Source organism: Salvelinus namaycush, chromosome 1 (genome assembly GCF_016432855.1).
Source record: "Salvelinus namaycush isolate Seneca chromosome 1, SaNama_1.0, whole genome shotgun sequence".
Taxonomy (NCBI): domain Eukaryota; kingdom Metazoa; phylum Chordata; class Actinopteri; order Salmoniformes; family Salmonidae; genus Salvelinus; species Salvelinus namaycush.
In genome coordinates, this window is record NC_052307.1 from 14,904,076 (window position 1) to 14,920,150 (window position 16,075).

The 16,075-nt window shown below is 42.4% G+C and overlaps 1 protein-coding gene across 1 annotated transcript in view; it reads left to right on the top strand.

The window, feature by feature from the left end:
• Positions 1-8,032, top strand: part of LOC120053949 (disabled homolog 2-interacting protein-like) — a 71,507-nt gene extending 63,475 nt beyond the window's left edge. Inside the window, exons 13-17 of the mRNA XM_039001281.1 lie at positions 4,295-4,297; positions 4,710-4,862; positions 6,968-7,161; positions 7,305-7,392; positions 7,874-8,032. Coding sequence (XP_038857209.1) covers positions 4,295-4,297; positions 4,710-4,862; positions 6,968-7,161; positions 7,305-7,392; positions 7,874-8,032 — 597 coding nt within the window. The remainder of the gene's footprint in view (positions 1-4,294; positions 4,298-4,709; positions 4,863-6,967; positions 7,162-7,304; positions 7,393-7,873) is intronic.
• Positions 8,033-16,075: the final 8,043 nt, after the last annotated feature.

Here is a 16,075-nt window from a genome sequence, read left to right on the forward strand (position 1 = left end):
TGCTGTCTGCATTTTCTCTCTTGCTTGATTTTCAAAAGTGACTGTGTCGCTTGTGCTGTGTCAAATGCATTTAAAAAATCAGAAAAACGTTATTTAACCTCTCTTGGGCACGTGAGAAGGTAGGGTCCCACCTCTTCAACAGCCAGTGAAACTGCTGGGCGCCAAATTCAAATACAGAAATACTCATTATAAAAATTCAGAAAACAAAACATATTTTACATAGGTTTAAAGATTAACTTCTTGTGAATCCAACCACTGTGTCAGATTTAAAACATGCTTTACGGCGAAAGCATACCTTACAATTATGAGAACAAATCATTACAAACAGTAGCCAGCCAGATAGAACAGTTACACAATTTAGAAATAGAGATAAAATTAATCCCTTACCTTTGATGATCTTCATATGGTTGCACTCAGCAGACATTCATTTACTCAATAAATGTTCATTTTGTTCGATAAAGTCTCTTTATACCCAAAAACCTCCGTTTTTACTGCATAGACACAAAGACAGAAGACAACCACCCACAAAACCCAACACAAAACAGGCTACCTAAATAGGGTTCCCAATCAGAGACAATGACTAACACCTGCCTCTGATTGAGAACCATATCAGGCCAAACATAGAAACGGAAAAACTAGACACACAACATAGAATGCCCACTCAGCTCACGTCCTAACCAACACTAAAACAACGAAAACACAAAAGAACTATGGTCAGAACGTGACAGAGATATACCTGCTGGAGCACGTGCTACGGGTGGGTGTTGTTATCGTGACCAGTGAGCTGAGATAAGGTGTAGTTTAACCTAGCATAGACTTATAGATGACCTGGAGCCAGTGGGTCTGGCGACGAATATGTAGCGAGGGCCAGCCGACTAGAGCATACCACCCACAGTGGTGGGTGGTATAAGCGGCTTTGGTGACAAAACGGATGGCACTGTGATAGACTGCTTCCAGTTTGCTGAGAAGAGTATTGGAAGCTATTTTGTAAATGACATCGCTGAAGTCGAGGATCGGTAGGATAGTCAGTTTTACGAGGGTATGTTTGGCGTCGTGAGTGAAGAGAAGGGGGCATTGTTGCGAAATAGGAAGCCGATTCTAGATTTAATTTTGGATTGGAGATGTTTAATATGAATCTGGAAGGAGAGTTTACAGTCTAGCCAGACACCTAGGTATTTGTAGTTGTCCACATATTCTAAGTCAGAACCTTCCATAGTAGTGATGCTAGACGGGCGGGTGGGTGCGGGCAGCGAATGGTTGAAAAGCATACATTTGGTTTTACTAGCGTTTAAGAGCAGTTGGAGGCCACGGAAGGAGTGTTGTATGGCATTGAAGCTCGTTTGGAGGTTAGTTAACACAGTGTCCAAAGAAGGGCCAGATGTATACAGAATGGTGTCGTCTGCGTAGAGGTGGATCAGGGAATCACCCGCAGCAAGAGCGACATCGTTGATATATACAGAGAAAAGAGTCGGCCCGAGAATTTAACCCTGTGGTACACCCATAGAGACTGCCAGAGGTCCGGACAACAAGCCTTCCGATTTGACACACTGAACTCTGTCTGAGAAGTAGTTGGTGAACCAGGCGAGGCTGTTGAGTCTGTCGATAAGAATACGGTGATTGACAGAGTCGAAAGCCTTGGCCAGGTCGATGAAGACGGCTGCACAGTACTGTCTTTTATCGATGGTGGTTATGATATCGTTTTGTACCTTGAGAGTGGCTGAGGTGCACCCGTGACCAGCTCGGAAACCGGATTGCACAGCGGAGAAGGTACGGTGGGATTCAAAATTGTCAGTGATCTGTTTATTAACTTGGTTTTCAAAGACTTTAGAAAGGCAGGGCAGGATGGATATAGGTCTATAACAGTTTGGGTCTAGAGTGTCACCCCCTTTGAAGAGGGGGATGACCGCGGCAGCTTTCCAAGGCATGTGCAAGTGCAGCATGGCTAGCTACTTTCCCCTTGAGAAGATTCAGACAGATTACTAGACAGACTCGATCCTCCCAATCCATATATGACATGAGACACATTTGACAGAAGTATTAAAAGTAACAAAAATTGGAGTACCCAACCGTTTTTTATGTTCTAGTATCGAAAATGTACAGGATTTTTGGTATACCGTGCAACACTAGATTTGATAAGCTCTTAATGTCTATCTGGCAGAGTTTGGATTGCATGTACTAGGTGTTGCAGGTAGGAAATTAGATTCTGATGAGGAATAACTCTCCATAACCAATGGCTGAACTCCAAAATAATAATACACAGAGCCAAGCCCATTAGCGTTGCTAGCCTTACTTCATCTGTGGCCTAGAGGGATGAGCCAGGCGGGATATGAACTTAGTGGCGGTCTCCAGCTCACAGTCACTGTGGTTGGTGAAGAGAGTATGGATTTAATGCCCAATTGGCCTCAATAAGCATTAATAACACTCAGCCTCACTAAGCCAATAGCAAATCACCCAGGGCAGTGAGTCCAGAGGCGGTAACCTACAGGCCTCAGTGCTGAAGCCTGCGAACGGAGTAGACAGGCAGAATTAATTGTGTGACTGTGGACACCGGAGTGGTTATTAAATGCCTGTTCCACTCAACTAAATCAGTTTTGTCCGTGGTCTGAATAAACCCTCATTGTTAACAGATGGAGTATTTACCAGCTAAACACAACTGCACCCCTCCCCTTGTTAATATTTGGGATCAAAACAAGTTTCACACTGTATTTGGGTCTCTCTCTCCGTGGGTTTGTGGTGGTTGCCTGGTCCCAGCCAGAGGAGGAGGGGTGTGTGGTGGTTGCCTGGTCCCAGCCAGAGTAGGAGGAGTCTGTGGTGGTTGCCTGGTCCCAGCCAGAGTAGGAGGAGTGTGTGGTGGTTGCCTGGTCCCAGCCAGAGTAGGAGGAGTCTGTGGTGGTTGCCTGGTCCCAGCCAGAGTAGGAGGAGTGTGTGGTGGTTGCCTGGTCCCAGCCAGAGTAGGAGGAGTGTGTGGTGGTTGCCTGGTCCCAGCCAGAGTAGGAGGAGTCTGTGGTGGTTGCCTGGTCCCAGCCAGAGTAGGAGGGGTTTTTAGAGAACACACCAGGGGGCAGGTGAAAAGACGGGTTGACATATAGACTAACTGAACCATTTTGCTATTAAACAAATCAATTCCATAATTTATTAAAATCTTCTTTATCAAGGTTTTAGAGACTTGATTCCACGTTCTCGTGATTCCTTAATAACATTAAAATAGACAATTCCAGATGGTTAATTCACCAATGCAAAAACAACTACCCCCGTGTCTTCCCCTTGCTTCACATGTGTTCCTCTGATCCCCCTAGCTGAATACACTGGCTCTGCCCTACTCCTCAGTAGACACTGGCTTCCCATTGAAGGGCATGAGTCCTCGAATGGACGTCAAAGCATGATCTTTATCCATAAAAAAAAGTGCTTTGACTCTAGTGTTCCATTTGTATATGTGCATTTGCAGGGCACTACAAAAAAGAAACCAAGTATCACACTGTTCTTTTCCCTAAATGCCCTTTCCCCTCACATTCACTCAATTCCATTCCAACCCCTCCCTCCACACGTGCTCAGTGCGCACACAAGCTCCTGTTAGGCCTACAGAAATAAATGTCTATAAAAATATATCTAACTGATGGGATACACAAGCTACATTCCTTTCCAAACGATGACATTTGTTTTATCACAAATTCAAAATGGACTGGTTGTTTGAAGTAGGAAAATGTGTTCTAACAACAAGCTGCAGTTTTTGAATAATTGCGTCCCATCTATTTTCCGCTTAAGCTACTTTGCGAACTGCTAGTGCCATTTAGAATGAGTTAGCCTAGGCTATAACCCCCCTAAACATAGACAGGTTCCACACTGACAATATGCAGAAACATTAGTTTGACTAAGACAAAGAGCGTATTTTCATCAGAAACATCAAGCATATGCCTACTCACCAAACAAATGTCATGGCCTTAATTCATCACTATGCAGTGTTCAATGTGGAATGTTCATCCATTTAGAAAATTCAAAAGAACAGGCAGAATAAACTAAATCGAACGTCTGTATATCGAAAATAAGATATTTTAAAGCCCCGTTTCAAATGATCCCTCTTTGATAATAACTGCTCCAGGCATGAGATGTGCATCACTTCACACTGGCAACTTTATTCATTTGGAAAAATATTCAGTTATATTGTTTTATTACATCATGTTTTTTTTACTATAAAATAGGTGTCTTGACTGTGATAAGGGCTCAGGAAATAAGAGCGTCTGTCTACTAACTTAACAAAACAAGGCTATGCCATTACACAGCCATAGAGTTCTACAAGCAGGTTACTGCCTTTTTGAAGATTGTGTTTCACGATATAATATAATAACCAGTTGATATTACGGTTTCAATAAATTAATCTTACATGCCACTTGCTTTTTTAATGAGGCAATTTAGCAATTAGGATTTATCTGTAATAGTTATGATAAATAAGGCATTGTTGTGATATGTTGGCATACTGTATAGATAAATGGGCCCAGTGCGGACCTTGTGTTCTAAAAATATATATTCTCAGTTTGAGTACTCAAAAAAAAAAAAATGATGCGAGTACTTGAACAGCCAAAACATGTCAAATGGCCATCCCTATCCTATTGTAGCTTGTGATTTTCATCATGCAACATTTATTTACCCTGCCTCACTTCTTCTAACAATTACTTACCAGAAGGCTTGTGCGTGTTGTGTGTGTGTTCCACCAGGCGGCCTCCCCTGTGAACCCCAATGCCCTGGACCGTACTGCTGCCTGGCTGTTGAATATGAATGTGCAGTATTTAGACCATGAGGGAGTTGACCCAGATACCAAGCACAGGGAAGACCTCAGAAACAAAGAGGAGCTCACCCAGACTGAAAAGGTAATGTCTAGCATCTTGTAAAACCTAGCATCTGCTACAACGCAACATCGCATAATATTCAGCACGGCTACTGTACTTCTTTAGAGGAGTAGCATAAAGTCAGAACATATTCATGGTTATTAACATGAGCTATCAATACGTGATTCTAAGGTTGTTATTAATGAAGTGAAAGTGTTGCGGAGCCAAAAGCAAAAACCGGACCGAGGCACTGTATCTCTCCCTACTAGCAGGTCTTCCATGATTTGAATGCATGTGGATATTAAAGGGTTATTTGCTGCTTAAGTGGTATTAAAATGATACTGTGTGCAGAGAAGCACCATGATGTACTGTATACTGGTGGTGAAATTATAGTACAGTATACGAGTGTTGAATTAGCCTCTCTATTCTGACATTGTTGAAATGTAGGTAGACATTGTGTAGGTGTTGTGCAGGTGTAGGTTGACGTTTATTGTCATGAGTCTTGCCCTGGAAGCAGAACTTAGTGATTTCCGCTAGATGGGCCAGCTGCAAAGTCATAATTGGCTATGTTGTAAAAATTCAAGAAAACTAAAATGTGCTTTTTGGTCTTAAATTAAGGTTAGGCATTAGGCTAAGCAGTGTGGTTAATGTTAGGCATTAGGCTAAGCAGTGTGGTTAAGGTTAGGGTTAGATGTTGTGGCTGTGCCAGCTAGACAACTCTGCAGAGCTGCCTCCAGGGCAAGATTCATGACAATAAATGCCAATCTGCTAGATGAGTATAGGCTGAACTGCACACACTGAAGCTCAAGAGAAGATTTATCTCAACAGGCAAGTGTGTGCCCTCTCCTCCCTCTGGCAATTTCCCTAGCTACTCCGATGAATTATACACCAGCAACATATTGCACTTGAACACACTTACAAGCTGAAGTTACAAAACTACATGGACACATTTTAATCACACACATTGGATTTCAATTTGTAGATGTTTTTAAGAGGTGTTTTAGTGATTATTTCACAGTTTTCAGGTCTGCCAAAGTGAGAGCCAAACACAAATCAAACTTCTGTTCATTATTTTTGACAATTACTACCCGTAAATGCTATTTATAAAGTCCTTAGTTGAAGGGCTCTTTAATCTGTTTGTATTAAACTGACACAATACAGTACTCAGTGATGGAATATAATATTTGAAAAATGTGTCCTATTTCAATCCCTATGGTTTTAGACCGGGTTCTGTCTACTGTATGGTTTCTATGGAGTCTAGTTGGTACATTACACAACAGCAGTGTCTTTTTTTAAGTTTGTTAAATGCTGTGGGATTTTTTCAGGAATATGTTTGGGATTCAGTTGATGGCAGAATTTCCCAGAGACAGCAGAAATGTACCTGAAGCTTTGCAGGATCCCACATTTGAACCCAGACCGGCTTTTCATAGCATGACTTGAAGCTTTTACTTGATTGTGTACCTGAGTTTTCATCCATACACTGTACATTACAGTAGTTACTCCACAGAAGATGATATGACTACTCTTCTGTCAGCAGTTGAGACCAAGAAAAACAGAATAATTTTTATATAATTTTTTTTATTTAACCTTTATTTAACTAGACAAGTCAGTTAAGAACAAATTCTTATTTTCAGTGACGGTGTACCAAAAGGCAAAAGGCCTCCTGCGGGGACGGGGCCTGGGATTAAAAATTACAAATTAAACAAAACACACATCACGACAAGAGAGACAACACTACATAAAGTGAGACCTAAGACGACAACATAGCATGGAAGCAACACAACATGACAACAACATGAGAGCAACACAACATGGCAGCAGCACAAAACATGGTACACACCATTATTGATTACAGTCAACAGCACAAAGGGCAAGAAGGTAGAGACAACAATACATCACACAAAGCAGTCACAACTGTCAGTAATAGTGTCCATAATTGTGTCTTTGAATGAAGAGATGGAGATAAAACTGTCCAGTTTGAGTGTTTTGTTGTAACTCGTTCCAGTCGCTAGCTGCAGTGAACAGAAAGCATAACAAACAACCACAAACTGTCTCTTAGCCCGCTGAATGGGGGCTGCTTTGAGAATGACAAGTGTGTGTGCGACACTGGTCTGACTGCCACTCTGTCCTGTGTCCAGTACCAGCAGGAAATAGCCATCCTGCAGGACAGGCTGTGTCAGTCAGCCAAAAAGCTGGAGGAGTATGAGTGTCACCTGAAGGGCCAGGACGAGCAGACCCAGACGATGCTGCTGGAGTACCAGGCGCGCCTGGAGGACACAGAGGAGCGTCTGAGCCGGCAGCAGGACGACAAGGAGCTCCAGATGAAGAGCATCATCACCAGGTGTCCTTTACCTACCAGTGGAGGCTGGTGTAACTTTAAATCGGAGGACGGGCACATTGTGGCTCGTTGGAATGTCTGTGGCTGAATAAATGGAACGGTATTGAACAGCCATCAATACAAACATATCTTTGTTACTCTTTCAGGCTGATGTCAGTTGAAGAGGAACTGAAAAAAGATCATTCAGATATGCAGTCGATAGTGGACTCAAAACAGAAGATCATTGAAGCCCAGGTGAGTGTTTAGTGTCCACAAGAGATGTTTTGGCTGGCAATAGATGTTTTTTCCACAACTGTCAAGATAAAGTATTTACTCAAATATTTTATTCACAGATTTAATGTAACATGTCAGACTATGGACTTGAAGAGAACAGCGCCCTCTGGCTTTATAAATGTTAACAGCCTCCTCAGATTGAAAATTATAGGTCTTACTCACTGCAAACAATCCAGCCACTGGAATTACTGTGACAAGTACAAAATGTACTGTATGTGGACAATATACCTTTTTACTAAAGCCACATTCCTTTTCTTTTTACAATAGTGGCTGCTTGTTTTATTTAAGTCATGTTGGTTTGCTTAGAAGCGGTAGTACAGTCAGAGCCATGTTATGAAGGATTCCTTGGATTGTGTGATGACAACCCTCTTCTCTTCCTCCCTCCGTCGTTCTCTTCCTCAATCATTCTCTATTCCTCCCCCTCTCCCTCCTCACTCTGCAGGAGAAACGCATCGCCTCTCTAGACGCGGCCAACGCCCGCCTGATGAGCGCTCTGACCCAGCTGAAGGAGCGCTACAGCATGCAGACTCGTAACGGCATCTCCCCCACCAAGCTCCAGATCACGGAGAACGGAGAGTTCAGGAACAGCAGCAACTGCTAGGGAGGGGAGAGGGGGCCAAGCCCAACTCAATGACGCTTGGGCTGGGGGAGGGAGGAGGAACTAGCCACACCCAGCCACTCTCCAGAGAAATAGATTTATACTGTCCAAATCCATTATTTTCAATGGATGTGGTCAGGATCACAGAAAGAAGGGCTAGACTGACTGAAACTGTTGCTTAAAAATATAAAGGACTTGATCAGATTCAATCAAATGTATTTATAAAGCCCTTCTTACATCAGCTGTCACCACAAAGTGCTGTACAGAAACCCAGCCTAAAACCCCAAACAGCAAGCAATGCAGGTTTAGAAGCACGGTGGCTAGGAAAAACTCCCTAGAAAGGCCAGAACCTAGGAAGAAACCTAGAGAGGAACTAGGCTATGAGGGGTGGCCAGTCCTCTTCTGGCTGTGCCGGGTGGAGATTATAACAGAACATGGCCAAGATGTTCAAACGTTCATAGATGACCAGCAGGGTCAGATAAAAAATAATCACAGTGGTTGTCGAGGGTGCAACAGGTTAGCACCTCAGGAGTAAATGTCAGTTGGCTTTTCATAGCCGATCATTCAGAGTATCTCTACCGCACCTGCTGTCTCTAGAGAGTTGAAAACAGCAGGTCTGGGACAAGGTAGCACGTCCGGTGAACAGGTCAGGGTTCCATAGCCGCAGGCAGAACAGTTGAAACTGTAGCAGCACGACCAGGTGGACTGGGGACAGCAAGGAGTCATCATGCCAGGTAGTCCTGAGGCATGGTCCTAGGGCTTAGGTCTTCCGAGAGAAAGAGAGAGAGAATTAGAGAGAGCATACGAGCATACTTAAATTCACACAGGACACCAGATAAGACAGGAGAAATACTCCAGATATAACAGACTGACCCTAGCCCACTGACACAAACTATTGCAGCATAAATACTGGAGGCTGAGACAGGAGGGGTCGGGAGACACTTTGGCCCTGTCCGACGATACCCCCGGACAGGGCCAAACAGGCAGGATATAACCCCACCCACTTTGCCAAAGCACAGGCCCCACACCACTAGAAGGATAACTTCAACCACCAACTTACTATCCTGAGACAAGGCAGAGTATAGCCCACAAAGATCTCCCCCACGGCACGAACCCGGGGGGGGGGGGGGCAACCCGGACAGGAAGACCACGTCAGTGACTCAACCCACTCAAGTGACGCACCCCTCCTAGGGACGGCATGGAAGAGCACCAGTAAGCCAGTGACTCAGCCCCCGTAATAGGGTTTGAGGCGAGGCAGAGAATCCCAGTGGAGAGAGGGGAACCGGCCAGGCAGAGACAGCAAGGGCGGTTTGTTGCTACCGTGCCTTTCCGTTCCCCTTCACACTCCTGGGCCAGACTACACTCAATCATAAGACCTACTGAAGAGATGAGTCTTCAATAAAGACTTAAAGGTTGAGACCGAGTCTGCATCTCTCACATGGATAGGCAGAACATTCCAGATTGACTTTAGAGAAAGCTATAACGTCTACACCTGGCTGCAAGACATCCTAAACTCTCTATCCTAGTACATAAAACAACATTTTATCGATTTAAGGTTGTGCTGTTATCTTAGAGCCTGTTTTGAAGTGATTTGAACAATTATAAGCTTTAATGTTTCTGGTTTCTCATCTACACCTATAATTTCCAGTCACTGTGTTTATATAGCACCTGGTGCTAAAAGAGGACGCTCGTTTATGGACCCTATGTTTTCAGAGTTTAGTAAACAGAGTAAATACTATCATACTCACAGCCAACCTGTTTCTTCCAGCAACAGTATAGTACAACACAAGTGTATAGTACATTGTAGCATCAATATTTGATTTTACTCAATGGCTGTTTTTTTATCCCTGTTTTATTTTTCAAACTTCAAAAGCATACAGTATATGTTGCCAAGTGAACAACTCTATCAGTGAAAGCCTCCTCTCATATTGACAAGCTTTTGAAAACCGCTCTGGTTAGACTTTTCCCGAAAGCACGTCCCAATAGAAGGTGTTTCTATATTCTTCCTGTATATTTGAGGTATACTCTGCTCTTCTTACCTCATCAGGACTACAGTAGCACAACAAACTTGCTGTGTTTTAAATTGCTAATGGTAAAGAAAGAGCTCAGCTATATCATTTTCTGCATACTTTGTATATGCTTAAATATTAGTATATTTAGATGTTTACATACCTCGTAGATGTATATAAAGTATTTATATTGATTGTCTGGAAGGGGAATAGTATTTTGTACTGTATGTGTTCATTGTGTTAAACTCGGCTGTGCTAATATTGCAAGACAATAGTAAGAGTTTGATTGTAATTGTATTTCTACTTCAGTAGACAGTTCACGCATCTTTTCCCCCATTATCTCCTTTTCATATGTGGGTTCTTTGTTCAAAATGAACCATTTATTGATGCTGTTATATAATATTGATAAACATAGTTTACTGTTTTGTCCTCTGCGTATCTAAATTGTTATGTGTTGGCCAAACCTTCACTGTTTGCAGTTTGACAGTGCTGAATAGAATAGGACTGAACTCAAATACCTGGCCACTCCTCTGGCCACTCCGCTACCCTTCCGCTTCTGGAACAGTAATTTCGCTAACGACACTACACAAACACTCCTTCATTTAGAATACCTTCTATCCAATGTGAAGCATGAAAGTCTCTTCCGGACAGTACATCCACATGGGGTTTTAGGCTGTAACTGAGGTATTAACCAGATTCATTGTCAGCTCAAGTTCCCTCTAGTGTTGATTGAAGCTATGAACATGGAGTGGACTTAAGGCCTTTTTTGTAGTCTTATTTAAGATGCAGGTAGCTAACTTTAGCAACCTTCAAAGGTGGTCTCAACAAGTGGCTTTGCATGACTTCTCAATTCTGACTTCCGCTAATTCTCATCTGATAACACCAGTGGTCTGCTTTCAGGAAATTAGTCACCTGAATTACTGTGTTGACCTGTGTTTTGGTCTGTGGAAATGTTAAGCTTAAACATAATTTGATTTTTTTATCAACTAGACTATTGTTAAAGTACGTTATGTTTTATTTAAAAAAAAGTAAAGTTATGTGTAAAATTGTATTTATGTTATGCTCTAAATTATGTTTGTTTCAATCAGCTCAACATTATTTATTGAATATCTTTGTTTTTTGTTTCAATAAAATGCCCTAATGCTGAATAGTATTTGTCAGAGTATGATGGATTGTGTTGAAGCTGCAGTTATAGAACATCTGCATTCTGATAGCAATGTGCTGCAGGTATAGAACATCTGCATTCTGATAGCAATGTCCTGCAGGTATAGAACATCTGCATTCTGATAGCAATGTGCTGCAGGTATAGAACATCTGCATTCTGATAGCAATGTGCTGCAGGTCTGCATTCTGATAGCAATGTGCTGCAGGTATAGAACATCTGCATTCTGATAGCAATGTGCTGCAGGTCTGCATTCTGATAGCAATGTGCTGCAGGTATAGAACATCTGCATTCTGATAGCAATGTGCTGCAGGTCTGCATTCTGATAGCAATGTGCTGCAGGTATAGAACATCTGCATTCTGATAGCAATGTGCTGCAGGTCTGCATTCTGATAGCAATGTGCTGCAGGTATAGAACATCTGCATTCTGATAGCAATGTGCTGCAGGTCTGCATTCTGATAGCAATGTGCTGCAGGTATAGAACATCTGCATTCTGATAGCAATGTGCTGCAGGTATAGAACATCTGCATTCTGATAGCAATGTGCTGCAGGTCTGCATTCTGATAGCAATGTGCTGCAGGTATAGAACATCTGCATTCTGATAGCAATGTGCTGCAGGTATAGAACATCTGCATTCTGATAGCAATGTGCTGCAGGTATAGAACATCTGCATTCTGATAGCAATGTGCTGCAGGTATAGAACATCTGCATTCTGATAGCAATGTGCTGCAGGTATAGAACATCTGCATTCTGATAGCAATGTCCTGCAGGTATAGAACATCTGCATTCTGATAGCAATGTGCTGCAGGTATAGAACATCTGCATTCTGATAGCAATGTGCTGCAGGTATAGAACATCTGCATTCTGATAGCAATGTCCTGCAGGTATAGAACATCTGCATTCTGATAGCAATGTGCTGCAGGTATAGAACATCTGCATTCTGATAGCAATGTGCTGCAGGTATAGAACATCTGCATTCTGATAGCAATGTCCTGCAGGTATAGAACATCTGCATTCTGATAGCAATGTGCTGCAGGTATAGAACATCTGCATTCTGATAGCAATGTGCTGCAGGTCTGCATTCTGATAGCAATGTCCTGCAGGTATAGAACATCTGCATTCTGATAGCAATGTGCTGCAGGTCTGCATTCTGATAGCAATGTGCTGCAGGTATAGAACATCTGCATTCTGATAGCAATGTGCTGCAGGTCTGCATTCTGATAGCAATGTCCTGCAGGTATAGAACATCTGCATTCTGATAGCAATGTGCTGCAGGTCTGCATTCTGATAGCAATGTGCTGCAGGTATAGAACATCTGCATTCTGATAGCAATGTGCTGCAGGTCTGCATTCTGATAGCAATGTGCTGCAGGTATAGAACATCTGCATTCTGATAGCAATGTGCTGCAGGTCTGCATTCTGATAGCAATGTGCTGCAGGTATAGAACATCTGCATTCTGATAGCAATGTGCTGCAGGTCTGCATTCTGATAGCAATGTGCTGCAGGTATAGAACATCTGCATTCTGATAGCAATGTGCTGCAGGTATAGAACATCTGCATTCTGATAGCAATGTGCTGCAGGTCTGCATTCTGATAGCAATGTGCTGCAGGTATAGAACATCTGCATTCTGATAGCAATGTGCTGCAGGTATAGAACATCTGCATTCTGATAGCAATGTGCTGCAGGTATAGAACATCTGCATTCTGATAGCAATGTGCTGCAGGTATAGAACATCTGCATTCTGATAGCAATGTGCTGCAGGTATAGAACATCTGCATTCTGATAGCAATGTGCTGCAGGTATAGAACATCTGCATTCTGATAGCAATGTGCTGCAGGTCTGCATTCTGATAGCAATGTGCTGCAGGTATAGAACATCTGCATTCTGATAGCAATGTGCTGCAGGTATAGAACATCTGCATTCTGATAGCAATGTGCTGCAGGTATAGAACATCTGCATTCTGATAGCAATGTGCTGCAGGTATAGAACATCTGCATTCTGATAGCAATGTGCTGCAGGTCTGCATTCTGATAGCAATGTGCTGCAGGTCTGCATTCTGATAGCAATGTGCTGCAGTTATAGAACATCTGCATTCTGATAGCAATGTGCTGCAGGTATAGAACATCTGCATTCTGATAGCAATGTGCTGCAGGTCTGCATTCTGATAGCAATGTGCTGCAGGTATAGAACATCTGCATTCTGATAGCAATGTGCTGCAGGTATAGAACATCTGCATTCTGATAGCAATGTGCTGCAGGTCTGCATTCTGATAGCAATGTGCTGCAGGTATAGAACATCTGCATTCTGATAGCAATGTGCTGCAGGTATAGAACATCTGCATTCTGATAGCAATGTGCTGCAGGTATAGAACAGCTGCATTCTGATAGCAATGTGCTGCAGGTATAGAACAGCTGCATTCTGATAGCAATGTGCTGCAGGTATAGAACATCTGCATTCTGATAGCAATGTGCTGCAGGTATAGAACATCTGCATTCTGATAGCAATGTGCTGCAGGTATAGAACATCTGCATTCTGATAGCAATGTGCTGCAGGTATAGAACATCTGCATTCTGATAGCAATGTCCTGCAGGTATAGAACATCTGCATTCTGATAGCAATGTGCTGCAGGTATAGAACATCTGCATTCTGATAGCAATGTGCTGCAGGTATAGAACATCTGCATTCTGATAGCAATGTGCTGCAGGTATAGAACATCTGCATTCTGATAGCAATGTCCTGCAGGTATAGAACATCTGCATTCTGATAGCAATGTGCTGCAGGTCTGCATTCTGATAGCAATGTGCTGCAGGTCTGCATTCTGATAGCAATGTGCTGCAGTTATAGAACATCTGCATTCTGATAGCAATGTGCTGCAGGTATAGAACATCTGCATTCTGATAGCAATGTGCTGCAGGTCTGCATTCTGATAGCAATGTGCTGCAGGTATAGAACATCTGCATTCTGATAGCAATGTGCTGCAGGTATAGAACATCTGCATTCTGATAGCAATGTGCTGCAGGTCTGCATTCTGATAGCAATGTGCTGCAGGTATAGAACATCTGCATTCTGATAGCAATGTGCTGCAGGTATAGAACATCTGCATTCTGATAGCAATGTGCTGCAGGTATAGAACAGCTGCATTCTGATAGCAATGTGCTGCATGTATAGAACATCTGCATTCTGATAGCAATGTGCTGCAGGTCTGCATTCTGATAGCAATGTGCTGCAGGTATAGAACATCTGCATTCTGATAGCAATGTGCTGCAGGTATAGAACATCTGCATTCTGATAGCAATGTGCTGCAGGTATAGAACAGCTGCATTCTGATAGCAATGTGCTGCAGGTATAGAACATCTGCATTCTGATAGCAATGTGCTGCAGGTATAGAACATCTGCATTCTGATAGCAATGTGCTGCAGGTATAGAACATCTGCATTCTGATAGCAATGTCCTGCAGGTATAGAACATCTGCATTCTGATAGCAATGTGCTGCAGGTATAGAACATCTGCATTCTGATAGCAATGTGCTGCAGGTATAGAACATCTGCATTCTGATAGCAATGTCCTGCAGGTATAGAACATCTGCATTCTGATAGCAATGTGCTGCAGGTCTGCATTCTGATAGCAATGTGCTGCAGGTCTGCATTCTGATAGCAATGTGCTGCAGTTATAGAACATCTGCATTCTGATAGCAATGTGCTGCAGGTCTGCATTCTGATAGCAATGTCCTGCAGTTATAGAACATCTGCATTCTGATAGCAATGTGCTGCAGGTATAGAACATCTGCATTCTGATAGCAATGTGCTGCAGGTATAGAACATCTGCATTCTGATAGCAATGTGCACCTATTTCCCTCAAGTGTTCTTGTTGCACCCAACCTGCACACAGAAAATCTCTTTGGAGGGTTTCAATTGATTTTCTCTTTCAAAGCGAAAGGTGTGTCTTCCTGCTTTGGTGTTATTTTATTGAAAGGAAATAATATATACTGCACTGCAATAGAAACCACAGATCAGTTCACAGTATAGTGCATCTTCGTTGTCTCCCAGTTCTTTTAGGGACGTTTTGCCAACGATTTGCAAGAGAGTGACCAAAATTATTCTCTTTCCTTTTTCCTTGCCCTATATAATACTGAACAATATTAAAGCCATGTTGTTACTGCAAACTCCTGGAAACATTTCTATGAATGTTAAAATAATAATTTTATGTGTGTAAATGGTAACAAGAATAGGCCTACCATCGTAAAAGTAAAAAACATGTATGTAATTTATGTAGAAATGCAACTACAATTAAAGATTTATTTCGCTAATTTAATCGAGTGGAGTGTTTCTCATGTGGTATTTATTTTTCCAAACTGAAATGCTGTCATTGATCAGTGACATTTTATATAAATATTGCCACCTAGTGGTATAAAGCAAGTACAGTAATTAAACCATTAGTATGCACAAAACAAGCAGAAGGCAAACTTGGTTGAATGGACATCAACAAGAAACCAGAAACTAATGACATCACTTGTCCACTGGGATGAATCTAGAATTAATACACATCCCACTCTCCTAGGATGTCTCATGGAGAGCTGGGATATATAAAAAATAAAAAATCATTTTACATTTGATTAGCAGATGCTCCTATTACATACATGTTCATACTTTTTTTGCACCAATTTACGCATTCGTATTAATACACACTTGTAGGTACCACCGGCAGGTTAAAAGCATTGGGCCAATAACCGAGTCGACAAGGTGATGGTCTGTCTGATCCCTTGAGCAAGGCACTTAACCCTAATTGCTACAGGGTCACCGTCAATAATGGCTGATTCCTGGTTGCGACCCCACTCTCCGAGGGTGTCTCAGTGGGATATATAAAATTAAAAATT